The 13,472-nt window shown below is 52.9% G+C and overlaps 1 protein-coding gene across 3 annotated transcripts; it reads right to left on the reverse strand.

The window, feature by feature from the left end:
- Positions 1–2,895: 2,895 nt before the first annotated feature.
- Serpinh1 (serpin family H member 1) lies at positions 2,896–9,829 on the reverse strand. Of its 3 annotated transcripts, XM_055623493.1 has the most exons (7): positions 9,668–9,829; positions 8,476–8,519; positions 6,971–7,098; positions 5,605–6,266; positions 4,684–4,782; positions 4,341–4,573; positions 2,896–3,849 (listed from the first exon to the last, which is right to left on the reverse strand). In XM_055623493.1, the coding sequence occupies exons 4-7, from the start codon at positions 6,221–6,223 to the stop codon at positions 3,547–3,549; spliced, it is 1,254 nt and encodes a 417-aa protein (XP_055479468.1). In that variant the 5' UTR covers positions 6,224–6,266; positions 6,971–7,098; positions 8,476–8,519; positions 9,668–9,829; the 3' UTR covers positions 2,896–3,546. The 3 variants fall into 3 exon arrangements, with proteins under 3 accessions (XP_055479468.1, XP_055479467.1, XP_055479466.1); XM_055623492.1 differs by lacking the exon at positions 6,971–7,098; XM_055623491.1 differs by lacking the exons at positions 6,971–7,098; positions 8,476–8,519.
- Between the last annotated feature and the right edge of the window lie 3,643 nt (positions 9,830–13,472).

Consider the following 13,472-nt stretch of genomic DNA (forward strand, 5'->3'; position numbering starts at 1 on the left):
CAGGGACATCTATGTCTCTTTGGTGCACTTAGAAGACCTGCTACTTTCTAGGACCGTGGTATAACTAATTGATGTAGACTGCAGGATGCTTGCTGTCCTGAGATGAAGAAGGACTCAAAGTCCCCATCAATTAAATCACAACAGAAAGCCAGAGACTCGATGAGTCTCAAGACAAGATGAGAAAGGTGCACTGTTGTCCCTATCAAGAGGAAGAAAATGTCATCAGGAACTCCTTATGGAGAAAGAAGGGAAACTGTCAGCTAGTTTCACACCACCAAGTGACAATACCATATTTAGAACCGCCTGACTAACGTCACCATTAGAATAGATTGACTAAAGTGCCCTGCCATTCTCCAAGAACTGTGTCATCCATACAGAGGAACACAGGAGTACAGTTCATGTGACATAAATGACACTGAGGGCTGGTGAGTTGGCTCACCAAGGAAAAAGGCTTGCAAAGTGTGATGACCCAAGTTTGAGCCCTAGAACCCACATAAAGGTAGGAGGGCAAAAATTGTCCTCCAGTCTCCACATGTGAGCCCGTATACACATTCACAACAAATATTTTTTATAAAAATAACCTCTGCATCTCTCAAGTCTTTGATGATGGCAAAGTCTGTGGATTTTCCCAAAATCACAGTTTTCCTTCTGACTTATTATGTTGGAGAGAAGGGAAGGCTTGGGATGGGATCTTTAGATAATCTTTTTCACCGTGGCACTTACTACACAGGCATGGCTGGAGCTCCTGTGGCACCTGAGCCTGTAATGTCCAACTATATATCCTGAAAGGGCAAACGCAAGAACCAGAGCTCCACTGGACTCACCAGGCCTGGACTTGGGTCCTAACCACATGAGTGCACAGTGACATTCTGGGACCTTGGAAATCAGCACAAGAGGGTTTGACCTTTCATCCCTGCAGAGGCTGTAAACTGTTCTGCCAGAGTGCAGGCAAGTGGTTCTGGACACTGTATCCAAAAGAAAGAGCTGCAGTGTGCATCTGGGAGCAATGAAGGGCCTGGAAGGGTGCTGGTCCCTCCTTTGTCTTAAGGACTCTTGGTGAAAGGCCTAGATTTTTTTCAGAGAAGTGCTAGTCAGGCTCTGCTTGCCCAGGCCTGAAGAGACTTTCCCGTGGTCCTGTCAGAGGCTGAGGACCTTAGGGTGTGTCTTAGCAAAGGCTATTCATCACTGGCCACGTCCCTGAGCAGCTGTTAATGGAGGCTTCTAAAAACACCTGTGGTCAGACTGTGCTGACAGCCTTTGAGAGCTCCATCCAGAGAGTACGGCTCGGTCCCCTGAAGATTCTATCATTTCCATTAACATAGAGCTTCGTCCATGGACGCACCTTCCTCCTGTCTTACTGGCCTGCACAGAACACAGCATCCCATTTCAAAGCTGTCTTTCCCTGTTATGTTTCTGGGTGCCTGAGAAAAGAACCTTCCAGGGTCTCTAAGAGGATGCTAAGGGCACAGAACTTAGCCAAGGGATAAAGTAGAGGCTTCTCAGCCATGCATCCCCTCACAGGCTCAGCACGCCATGAATGTGAGTATCTAAGCAAACAAGATAAGGCCAACATTAGAGGAGGGAATCTAATAATAGGTTGGGAAGGACTGCTGTGAAACACTATTTTCAGGACATGGCTGTTGTACCCATGAATTCAATGCACCCATGAACTGGCACCTACACGAGACTGGAGCCACGAGCATCTCACCATGAATGGGGAAGTAGGTATAGAGTTCCTGAGGGAGAGGGAGTCCTGAGCACTGTTGCTAAGCACCACAGAGCCACTGGACCACTTGCTTTGACTGCATTAGGCTCTAACAGTGTGCTGGACACTGTTAGATACGGTACAGCACACACCTATAGTCCCAGCACTCAGGGAGGCAGAGGCAGGCAAATCTCTGTGAGTTCTACTAAGTGAGTCTAGGACAACCAAAGCCACACAGAGAAACCCTGACTTGAAAAACCAACCAACCAAACACATGGTACAGCACATAATGTCCCAGTGTTTCAGCGTCAGGGAAAGAAAAGCGTGACAGGGAGGCTGTGGCAGGCAGGGCTGGCCTCTGAAGCAGAGACACCCAAGGTAAAGGCCTCACTGGAAGGCAGCAAGCGCTGAGCACACATACTGGCTACGAACCCCAAGTCTCTATGTCTAGATGAAGGTCCCTTGAGAGCAGAAATCTAACCTATTGAGTTCAGGGTACAGATCAGGTCTGGGATTCTAAAGTTCTGTTGGTAGCCCGAAAGGGTCAGTCCACCTACACCTGGTAGACCTGTCTGGCCAAGGTGTGGTCTAACCCCCAGTGGACTTGATGGTAAAGCGAATGTGGAGAAAGGTCACAGCCAGCAGAGGTGAGACTTAAGAGCAGTTTTCTCTGCCTCTGGCTGCAGAGTCCTAGTCTGTACAGCAAGCTCCTTCCGGAGGCATAGTCCTAAGGATCATGGGAGGCAAACATGAAGGCAGGGGCTGTGGGTTCCTCCTTTATCACAAACCGATTATGTGAGGCACCTGAAAAGGATTCCCACTAGGCTCCTCTGCACAGCCTAGGCCAAGTCACTAAGCCTATTAACTACACTCATGCCTGTTTGCCCTCTCTGGTCCCTGGGTTGAGACCAACTTGCGATGAGACCAGAGGGCTGAGCAGCAGGACCCCTCAAAGTGTAGAAATGGGGTACCTAGGCTTCTGCTGTTCTTCAGGCCATGCAGCCCCAACCATTCCAGGGATTCAGAACAGAAGATAGTCCCCAGTCAGCACAGTGACCGAACGCCATTGTCCAGCTATCCGCCAACATTCCAGAGCTAGATAACGCTCTGCTTAAACCACACACTTTGTCTCTGTGAGTGAATGATACGGGAACCTCCACCTCCTTCTTCAATCTGCCTCCACACTCCTATTACATTTCATTGGAAAAGTTTTATTCAAAAAAAAAAAAAAGTATACAAATTGTTCTCATTTTGAAAGCAACAAAGGATCACGTTCCCCCTTCCCTCCCCATCTCTGAAAAACTGAAAAGGGGAGAAAAAAGTCTGTAACTGCGATGCCCAATGTTCTGGCTTTAGAGCAGGATATGCCAGGGAGCCCTCCCTATGTGCTGTCTCCTAATTTGCATTGCTGGGCAAGGGTCATTTTAAGTCCTGGGGCTGCAGCACCTAGTTTTGTGATTAAAAGGGAGTTGGGAGATAGGCAGGAGAATGGGAAGGACTCAGAGTATGGTGACAAAGAGGGCTAGGCTGCCCTACCCCCAACTCGACTGTCTCACAGATACGCTACCTGGCCATAAATATGAACACTGATTGACTGCTGAGGCAGATTGGATCTAAAACTTCTACGACACCCCTGAATTTAGCATCATAGTAGCTGGGCTCCATGTCCTAATGGAGTGGGTTCCAGCTAAAAATGTCCACTCAGACATACGGGAATCCCAATCTGCACTGCCAGCCCCCCACCCATGGGATAGCCATGGTTGGCGCCCCCCTCCCCCCACAATAGCACCCATGTGTCTCAGGAACCTTTGGCTATTTCCTGCCATGCCCATTTCTGGGCTCTACAACTCATCTCGCATTTTGTCTCCCTTGGGCCGGACCAGACGCCCAATGAACAGCAAGGAGCCACTCTGGTTATCTCGCACCAGGAAGATGAAGGGGTGGTCGGCATAGAAGAGCTTGGGGCTGCGCAGCTCCTCACGCCCGTAGATGTCTTGGTCAAAGGGGTTGCCCTCTGTGTCCCACTCAAAGGCAGTGGCGTGGAACACACTGGCCAGGTACAGGTCCTTCTTGCCCGACATGCGCGATAGGTCCGCCTTGTTCTTGTCGATGGCCTCGGTCAGGCCCAGGCCAGCCAGATGTTTCTGTGGGGAGCAGGCGCTGGGTGAGGCCACAGGTGCCAGGCTCTTACACCTCATCCTCCATCCCCACCACCCTTAAGGCTCCTCCAAAATGAGACGGGCACTCCCTGGACACCTTGCTCCAGGAGCAGCGCTAGGTGCTTCCTCAAACCACTGTTCCCTTCGTTCCCCTGAACCTGTACCCTCCTAAGCCTCGTTAGCCTCAGTTGTCAACTTGACACTTGGCAACTCTAGACAACTTGTCTAGAGTTATCTGAGAGGAAAAGCTGAACTGCCCAAGCCCAGATTGGCCTGTAGGCACCTCTGTGGGGAATTAGGTTGAGGAGGGCTCAGCCCACCGTGGGACCCTGTCTAGAGCTAACACCTAGTAACCGTTCAACTGTTTTCAGTCCATCCTCCAAAGGGCAGCTCTGCCTGGATGCCCTGTGGATGCAGGATGGATCCGCTGAGTGACCGGGTGAAGCCTGCCCCAGCGCCTACCCTCCGGCCCTCACCTGCAGGTCGTGGGTCACCTCCACCACTCCCTTGGGTAGAGAGATGGCAACAGCCTTCTTCTGCATCTTCCCCAGCCAGGTCTTCAGCTGCTCCTTGGTCAGCAGCTTCTCCAGGCGCTCAAGTGGCTCCACATGGTGGGGCATGAGGATGATGAGGCTGGAGAGCTTGTGGGCCAGGGGCATCTCCAAGACCTGCAGCTTCTCCTTCTCGTCATCATAGTAGTTGTAGAGGCCTGTGTGGAGAGCAGGGGACGCTGAGCACAGGGGGTAGGTGGGGGGCAATCCAGATCCTGGACACCCTGGGACCTCCACACCTCGACTCTCTGTCTGGCAAGATGCCTACCTGTCCGGTGCATCATCGTAACGCCCACAGTATAGGAGCGAGTCACCATGAAGCCACGGTTGTCCACCATCTTGTGATGAAATTTCTCATCCCAGTGTGCTGTGGCAGAGAAAACAGAACCAGGCGTCAGTGAGCTATGTCCCCCAGACACGATCGGCCCACAACCATCACGACGGCGCACCCTAGGCCATCATCCATGCCATGCGCTCTTTGCTCCCTTCTGCGTGGCAAGCCCTCAGTCCACTGAGCACATGTTCCCTGAGCGTGCAGCTCTCTCTGGCCACACCACATTACAAGAAGCTCGTGTCCTCATGTTTGGGTGCCATCTGTCAGCATCTAGGAAACTTGCCGAGACAGATGAGGTACAGAGCCCGCCTCAGTTACAGTCTGAGTCCCAACCAGACCCGCATCCTAATCCAGACAGACTAGTTACAGTCAGACTTCTCATCGAGGCCCGCCTATTTGTAGGCCAGTGGTCACCCTCACCTGCCAGCCAGCTCTTAGGTCAGTCCTCCATACCTAGATGCTCACATAAAACCATCAACCCCAGATCTAACCTTCAGTCCATTCAGACACACTTGGCCCTGTCTCATCTCTACTTCCTCCTCGCTGGGCCTCAGTCTCCTTAGCCATGAAACGGGGCTAACGCTGTTTCTACAGTTTCTCAATTCATTCTGATGAAGCAGAACCGATTACTGAGTCATCTCGGTTCCAATTTTCACAAGCAAGAACCCTGCCACGGTGAGGTTCAGTCCTATCCTAGCGATTCCTGCCTGTCTTCCACCCTGCATCGAGTTTACCTGCCTCTGCCAGTTGTGGCCATGTTCAGGTGAGAAGCGATGAAGGACTTAGCCTAAGGAAAAGCAAGCTCAGGGGATCGGGAAAGGGCCCCACTTCTTTCACGCCGTCCCTGAGACTCACGCTTGAAGAACATGGCGTTCACGAGCAGTGCCCCGTCCGTGCGTTCCACATCCTTGGTGACCTCTGGCAGCTTGCCGTCGGTGGTCTGTGAGGCCCACTCGTTGATGGACTGCAGGGCGCTGCGCTTGTCCCGGAAGTTGATCTTGGAGTGTTCGACGTTGTAGTGCTGCTTACTGCTGCGCACGAACTCGTCGGCGAAGCTCACGGAGCTGGGCCCATACAGGCGGCTGCCCAGTTTCCAGGTCACGTTGCGAGCGGTGGAGTTACTGAGTGAGCGCAGCAGCTCACCCAGCCCAGCATGCACCTCCTCATCCCGCAGCTTCTCGGCGCTCAGCACTGCCTTCGCCTGCGACGCCGTGGCGGCTTTACCCCCCAGCGACACAAGACCCAGGGAGGAGGCCACCACCAAGGGTGACAGGAGGATGTTCTCCACCGCCTGGTCTTTGGCCATAGCCTGATAGAGGCTGAAGGCCAGCCCTGTGCTCCGCTCTGCCAGTGTGGTCGCCTTGGAGCTCAGCTTCTCTGCAGTACCAGGGGCTGCCGCCTCTAAGGGTTTCTTCACCTCGGCTGCCAGGGCCACAGCCAGGAGGCAGAAGGTGCCCAGAAGGAGAGAGCGCATGGCTGGGAGGTGGGCTGTGTGCACCACAGAGGACCTGTGAGGGCTGCACACAGAGAGAGCCTCCCTGAAGCCTGTGCCTTTTTCCCTAGCCCACCCCCCAAGCCACCAAGGGGACAGAGGCAAGAGAACGCAGTTCTGTAGATCAGACCGACTCGGGGCCAGCCTGCCTCTCAGAGGCCTTCTTTGACTTCCTTACCTAAAGCAGAGTTCCTGACACATTACCAGGCCACCTACTGATGTCCCCCATGGGACAGTCAACTCATATACCTAATTATGAGTTTATTATGAATCTTAGCTGTCCTGCTGTAGGCTGTAGCCACCAGAGCTGGAAAGCAAGCCTATCTGCTTCCCCACAACATCTCAGTGCCCACAACATCTCAGTGCCTGGCATTCGGCATAACTGTTTCTAAGGGTTGAAGCCACCTGGCCTGGTCACTGGCTTTTGTGATATCCAGGTCTGGTCTCATACAGCTTCAGGCCTTTGTCAATTGGGCAAAGGCAGCATCTGGGCTGGCAGTGTGCAGGAAGCCCAGGTATGTGAGCAGAAAGTGACACGTGGGCTGGGGCTGTCGGCCTGGCTCTCTCCGTGCCTTGCATTCTGCCCTGGGACATTAATAAGTCACTAAATGGGGGAACCCAGATGCTCCACTCTGCTGGCCCTCGGGTGACCTTGAGTGTGCACATGCCTGTGTTACCAGCCAGCCTCAGACTCTTTCCCGAACAGCAAGGGTCTAGGTCTCCCCATACCTTATTTCTCTCTCCTAGGAGGGACTTGGTCTGACCATCTGCCCGCACGGCCCCTGAACCAGATGGGAAATCTCACAACAAACATTCTTAGGACCAAGTCTTCAGAAACTTGGAGTGGAAGGGGTCTCCTAAGAGAGCAGCAAGGGCAAGATCCTGAGGAAGGGCTGAGTCATTGCTCAGCAGAGCACAAACCCTTTCCCTCCAACCTTCAGAAAGCCGGAGCCACAAATTCCATTCTGCCCTCCCATGGGGCAGCCATGGCCACATCACCATCTGTTCTAGAACCTCAAAGATGCCTTCAAGTCCCCTCCCCCAAACTCCAGCAGTAGCAAGAGTCCCCAAGACAAGCCGAGGTGCCCTTTCAGGAAGTCACGGCTCCCAAAGGTCTCTGTTCCCACACCCTCGTCAGTTCATCACGCCTGCCCACCTCATGCAGCAAGTAGACCACAGAGCAAAAAAAGATCCGAAAGAACCGTGGTGGAGGATGGGGCGCCCTGATCTGGAAGACCCCCTTTCATGGTTTTTTAGGAAGAGGGAATATTCCAAACCCTGCTGGAAGACCCTGGAGAGCCAGGCCTGCCTGAAAGAGCATGGGTTTTGAGATGACCCTATTTGCTGGCATTTAAGGCCAGGCTAGTACCCCACCTCCTCAGCTGCTTCTCTTCTAGGGACCTTGAAAAAAACAGTGCGAAGGAACTGGAGGGAAAGAGAGTATGAAGAACCACAGCCTCATATCTGGGGTATGGTATGAGACCTCTCACTCTTAAGGGAGACAGGGTCCTCATGTCCAGACAGGCTCCTCCCTCACTGTAACTCAAAGATGGGGTGATTATAATTTATGGTACACCGAGAAATGAGAGTAAAACGATGCATTTTGTGGTCACCCTACACAAAGGACCACCAATCCAGCAAAGAGAGGCCATCAGCCCGTCTAAGGAGGGGGAAGAGAAGCCTAGCCCTGCCACGTGGCAGCCCCACACCCAGCCAACCAGAACTTGGGAGGGGCTTCTCCAAGAAGCTTCAAATGACTAGTTTGGGATTCTTCAGGCGGCTGTACGTCCCCTGGTGACGTGGCAGGCTGAAGCCGCCTTATCTTCACAGGCCAGCAGAGGGAAGGAAAACTGGAAGCCTGGCTTGGGGACTAGGGGTGCCGAGGGTCAGCCTGGAGAATCCAGGAGCCTCCAGGGCTTTAGGGTCACATCTGCACACCAGAAACCTGAGGGGAGAGGCAGGGCTGGGGAGAAGGGCCACCCTGTTAAGCCCAGCACTAGGAATGAAAGTAGGCAAGTCTCTGCAAGCAAGCCAGCCTCCCAAAGCCCAGCCCATCGGCCACAGGGAAATGCCAGCCCTCCTGCCAAAGTTAGACATTTTACATTTCTGTTAAAACAAAAAAGTAAGATATCACAGAGCCAAAGGCTAGGCCCACTACTGGCCCTGGGAGCAGATGCCGGGAGGCACAGACGAACACCAGGGGGTTTCTCAGACACTGGAATAGTCTAAAGTACCTTGAAAGTGCCTCAGAGGGAGATCACTGCCTGCCTTTTTCATTCTGAAAGAAAACAGAAGAGTGAAGAAATGGGACCCCCTAGAGACATGGGGAGCAGAGGCCTATCAGGCCCAAGCCCCAAAGGAGCGTGGAGGTGGATAACCTCCAGAGGGAGAAACCGGGCTCTCGGCCTCCTCAGCTCAAGTAGGTCTGGCTTCCTTGTGAGGGGCTCTGCCTTCAGCAAAGCTCTCCTGCCGACCACCACGGTGTCTCGTTACACGGCAACCCACTACAAAAACACCTCTGCAGGGAATCCTGGGATAGAGACAAAGGACCAGACGGGAATGGGGGATGAGTACAGAACTATCGGAGAGTAGGGTGTGGCCTCGATCCGACTTCCAGGCAATCAAAGCCCCCGGTTTTCCACGGGTCTCCATCCGGGCCCTGGAGCCCAGAGGGCCCTGAAGGAAACACGGGAAGTGGACTGCTATAGGCCTTTAGACCAAACAGGGAATGCCTTCTTCCTTTTGTCTGGAGGCTCAGGAATGTCCCCAAGCTGGAGGGAGGACACCTCGGGCCTCAGAGGAAATCCTCAACCTGCAGGAACTAGATGGGTGGACGGAAGGACCAGGGTGAGTCAAATCACCCGAGTCCAGGTGGACCCTGATGACACCCTTATCGGGAAGGGCGAAAACTGCTGGTCAAATCCAGCCATCAGTCACCTAATACATAGGATGCAGATTAGAAAGTGTCTGCTCCCCCAAAGAATGGAGGTCCTTAACAGCTAGGGCCCCCCACTCCCGGTCAAGAGAAACCAAGGCGATGGCATCTCCTGTGCTTGATTCAGAGGCCCCTACACAGCCTGCGGGGCGACTGGGCTGGCGGTTCCCTAGGCCTTCAACCCAGAGTTAGGGACTGCAGAGCTAGCTGGCCCTTCCCCAAGGATAATGGGGAAGGCGGGTCTCCCCCCTTTCTCTGTTGTGCAGGCCGCCACTCGTAACCTTCCCTGAGCGCTGGGACTCCTCTGAGCTTGCTCGATCCGTCCGGATAGCGGACTACAGCTCTAGAGACCGTAATGTTTAACCTGGCCCCAAGCGTGACTGCTCCATGTCCGATCTTTCACTGACCTCCAGTGCTAGGACCCCCGTCCCTTCGCGATCCACCTAGGCCAATGCGCAACCCCAAATCGCCCGGCCGCCCCCGCCCCTCACCTGGGCCGGGCCGGGCCGCTCCGGGACCAACAGGACACTGGCTCTCAGACAGGCTTTGCTCAGCTCACGGCCCCGGGCCCTGGAACTATATATGGCTGACTCCACCCCCTCTTGACTGTCCTAAGAAACTTCTGGAAAGTTGGAAACGCTTCCGGAGGGCGCCGTGGCTCCCGGGGCGGGGGGGAGGGCGCAAAGACCTCCCCCAAACCGCCGTGGCTCCCGCCCCTGTGCCTGCGGGCGCTCTCCCAGCCCCTGGGTCCTACTGCCCCCTCGTCCGAATGGCTTCAGGGGACGCTGCGCTCGCACCAGGTAGACCTTTGGAGCCTGGACATTCTTGGACTCCGGGGTCCTGGAAGTGGGAAAGCAGGTTTAGACTGCAGGGTGAGCTGAAAGGCAGGCTGACTGGCTCCAAAGTCCTGCCCAGAGACCCCTTCTCAGTTTGTCCTCACAAGCCTGCTCCAGTCTTGCCACACATTTTCCTGCTCTGTCCCGGGAGATCCATCGCCTCCTATTGTCAAGTTTTAATCAGGGAGCCCCGTCTCTATTCCTTAGTCAGGGCCCCTCTCCTTTGCCTTAGGAGAGAGAGTCAGAGATGCAGGGGTCAGTGCAATCCCACGTTCCAATCCCACGTTCACCTTCGAAACCTCCCCGGTGACGTGAGGCCCCGAGAGTTCCAGCTGGACCCTCACCCTGGAAGCCAAGTCTTGAACTGATTTTAGGGACAGACACCTAGGTGGCCCCATGAAGGGATGTGCAGGACGAAACACCCCGAGGTGTTAAGTACTGTGTTAAGATAAGACCTTCCTTTTCTGGGCCTGTCCCTCGATTGAAATGTGATGTTAAGTCGTAACTGCCCCTCCTCCATCTCAAATTGGTCATCTCTATCCCCTCCCTGTCTCCATACGCTCTTAGAGCTCAAGGTTGCACTGTCAGCTACGCCGACCCCCGCCACCCCACCCTCCTGCACTCAGTCTCTTGAGCTCTGAGTTAACCGATAGTACTCTTTACTGTTCTAGGTGTTGTGCCCAGAGCTGCTCACTGGGCAAAGTCCCTGCCCTCGGGGTGTCCTTTCTGAGGGGTGTGTGCAGTTAGTGGAGAATTCAATAGGTGAGGCTGATTGTTTTAAGATACTCCAATCTCCTGATAGTGACTCAATAGACAACAGACAGAGAGACATGCCCTAGAGAGGAGGGGAGGGGATTAGAGGCTTTTTTTTTTCTTTTCAACGTATTGGGGATCAAGCCCAGACCTCAAGAAAGCTAGGAAAGCATTCTGCCACTGAGCCTCAGCCCCAGAGAGATCCTGTATTCACCCACTCTCTCATTCATTCCATCAACAGACTCCTAAGTATCTTTTTTTTTTTCTCTCCCAGATTCCCAGTGAGAGCCTGGGAAGTACCCGTGACCCTCAAAAGATGCTTTCTCTGGAGTCTTTGTTATGTTGTGCAGGCTTCTGGGAGTAGAGAGGGTACCATGCTCCTTTTTCTCCTCTCCTCTGACTCCTCTTCTCTTTCCCTACCCCAAATAAATCTCTTCATATCCAGATCTGTTGAGTGGGTGGCATTTTTAAATATATCCTAACAGTCTTGGCATCAAACAGTTATAAGGAACTGTGGGGGAGGGCTTGGACACCCCACCCAGTTGCTCTACAGAGACCTGGTTCTTGCTGCCCAGCCGTCCACTCTAAGGGTTGAGGGAAATATTTGATCCCAATAGGTTTAGAAATCAAACCTATTTCTAGGTTTAGGTTTAGGTTTCAAATCAAAGGATCAGAAAGTCTATGCCTCCTCAAGTGACTGCCACAGATGACATACTCTTATACAGAAGCTCCATAAAGTCTTTGAACCTAGTGTAGCAATCTTAGCCTGTTAGATGCTCAGAGTCAAAGAATTTTAGTCTAAAAAAAAAAAAAAAAGAAAGAAAGAAAAACAAAAACAAAAAACAGCTGGGTGCAGTGATGCATGCCTATGATCCCAGCACTCAGGGAGGCAGAGGCAGGTGGATCTCTGTGAGTTCAAGGCCAGCCTAGTCTACAAAGCAAGTCCAGGATACCTAAGGCTACACAGAAAAACCCTGTCTCGAAAAACCTGAAGAAAAAAAAAAAAAAAGTCATAGTACCAGGCCTAGTGTCATATGCCTGATGTCCCAGGACTCTAGAGGCAGTGGCAGGAGGATGGTGAGTTCAAGGGGAGCCAAAGCTAAAAACTCTGGACTTGGTTCCTCTCTGCAAACCTAGTATTCTCTGAAATGTCCCCAAAGGCAAGCACCTGCCTCCCTCTAAGAACAGTGACCTGGGGAGCTGGAGAGATGGCTCAGTGGTTAAGTCTGCCACCTGCTCTTCCAGAGGTCCTGAGTTCAATTCTCAGGTGGCTTACAACCATCTATAGTGTGATCTAAAGCTAAAGCCCTCTCCTGGTTTATAGGTGTACTTCCAGATAGAGCACTCACATACTTCAAATAAATAAATAAATACATAAATTAAAAAAAAAAAAGTGACCTGGTGTCCTACCATCCTTTTGTAGAACAGACCCGATCTTAAGCAAACTTTCCAGGCTCAGGGCGGTCTCCATCTTTTTGTGGTGATCCCCCCTTTGCTTCCTGCATCCACTGTGTATTGCTTGTAAGGATAAACATTTGCTCTGTAACGATACCACCTTACGTCCCAGGCCAGATCCCCCTTTCGATTATCATCCTCATCTTGGCTCTTGGGGGTCTTTTGGAATTCAGTTGTTAGGCTTGTGAGCTGAGGGCAGCAATGGAAATCTCATCAAAGCAGGCTGAGTTTAGGGGAGGTTTGCTGGATTTCCAGGACCAGTGTGAAAATCCCAGATAGCTCCATGTCTCTTCACTCTCCCCTTCCATCTGTCAGCACCCAGACCTCACTAGCTTTGGAAGGGGAAGCTGAGAGAGCTATGACATTCCCAATTGGCACAGGGTAAACTGAGGCTCACTGTGTTAGACAAATCCGGAAACCTAGGAGGAGCAGAAGCATAGAGATGAAAGGTCTCTGTTTACAGGCAGAAAGAGGGAAACCTGGAGTAGGGTGCAGGGCTGGGACCCTCCTGCAGCTTCACAGACCCCTGTGAAGCTCAACTGGCCAGAAGCCTCCTTTATGCCTGTCAGGCTGCAGTGCCTTCCTGGGTGTCTACGTTATCACATCCAGATTGCTAGACAGTGTCCCTGGGAACTTTGGAAGGGTGGGAGAGGCCTCACACTCCTCCCTCAGTGTCTCTAGCTCCCAGCCCAGGGTCCAGCATAAAAAAGGTACTGGGTGAAAGCCATAGCCAGGCCACACGTGGGAAGTGGCTGACTCAATCTCCTTAGAAAAGGCCATGGCTCCTTTAAATTTCCAACATCAGCAAAAAAAATGTCAAGAGCCTTTGCCACAGTATTCTTAGCTCTGAGCCCAGCCCAGACACTGGGAGCCCTTCCCCCTCGCTCCAGGCAGCTTGCTCTAGAGAAAGCCTCTTTTGAAGGGAGTGGGAGGAGATTCAAACAGGTCCACAGAAACTCCAGTGCTTCATGCCTGGATTCCCCCGGTGTCTGCATCTCTGCTCCCGCCACCCTGTTGTGCCCAAGTGCAGGAGCCCTGCTTGTTGTCAAGGACAGGAGCACAGCGATGGGAAACAGAGCTCTGTCCAGTCCACTCCACCCACCCTGCCAGAAAGGAAAACTGAGTCCCAGAGAGGGACGACTATTTGCTTTGGGTCACACACAGCGAGTCTGAACTGGAGCTGAGCTGGGGATCGTGCCCTGGGCCCTTTTCCCCCTACACCACCTTTTTTCTGACCCTCCCTTAAGCTGGG

This window comes from Psammomys obesus, unplaced genomic scaffold, assembly GCF_907164565.1.
Source record: "Psammomys obesus unplaced genomic scaffold, mPsaObe1.curated_primary_1811, whole genome shotgun sequence".
Lineage (NCBI taxonomy): Eukaryota > Metazoa > Chordata > Mammalia > Rodentia > Muridae > Psammomys > Psammomys obesus.

Excerpts from the sequence above, each read along its gene's own strand:
- Serpinh1 (XM_055623491.1), bottom strand. The coding sequence starts at position 6,223 with ATGCGCTCTCTCCTTCTGGGCACCTTCTGCCTCCTGGCTGTGGCCCTG. Across the intron at positions 4,783-5,604 it reads GAACGCCATGTTCTTCAAGC|CACACTGGGATGAGAAATTT; the intron begins GTGAGTCTCAGG and ends TCTCTGCCACAG. Across the intron at positions 3,850-4,340 it reads AGGTGACCCACGACCTGCAG|AAACATCTGGCTGGCCTGGG; the intron begins GTGAGGGCCGGA and ends TGCTCCCCACAG.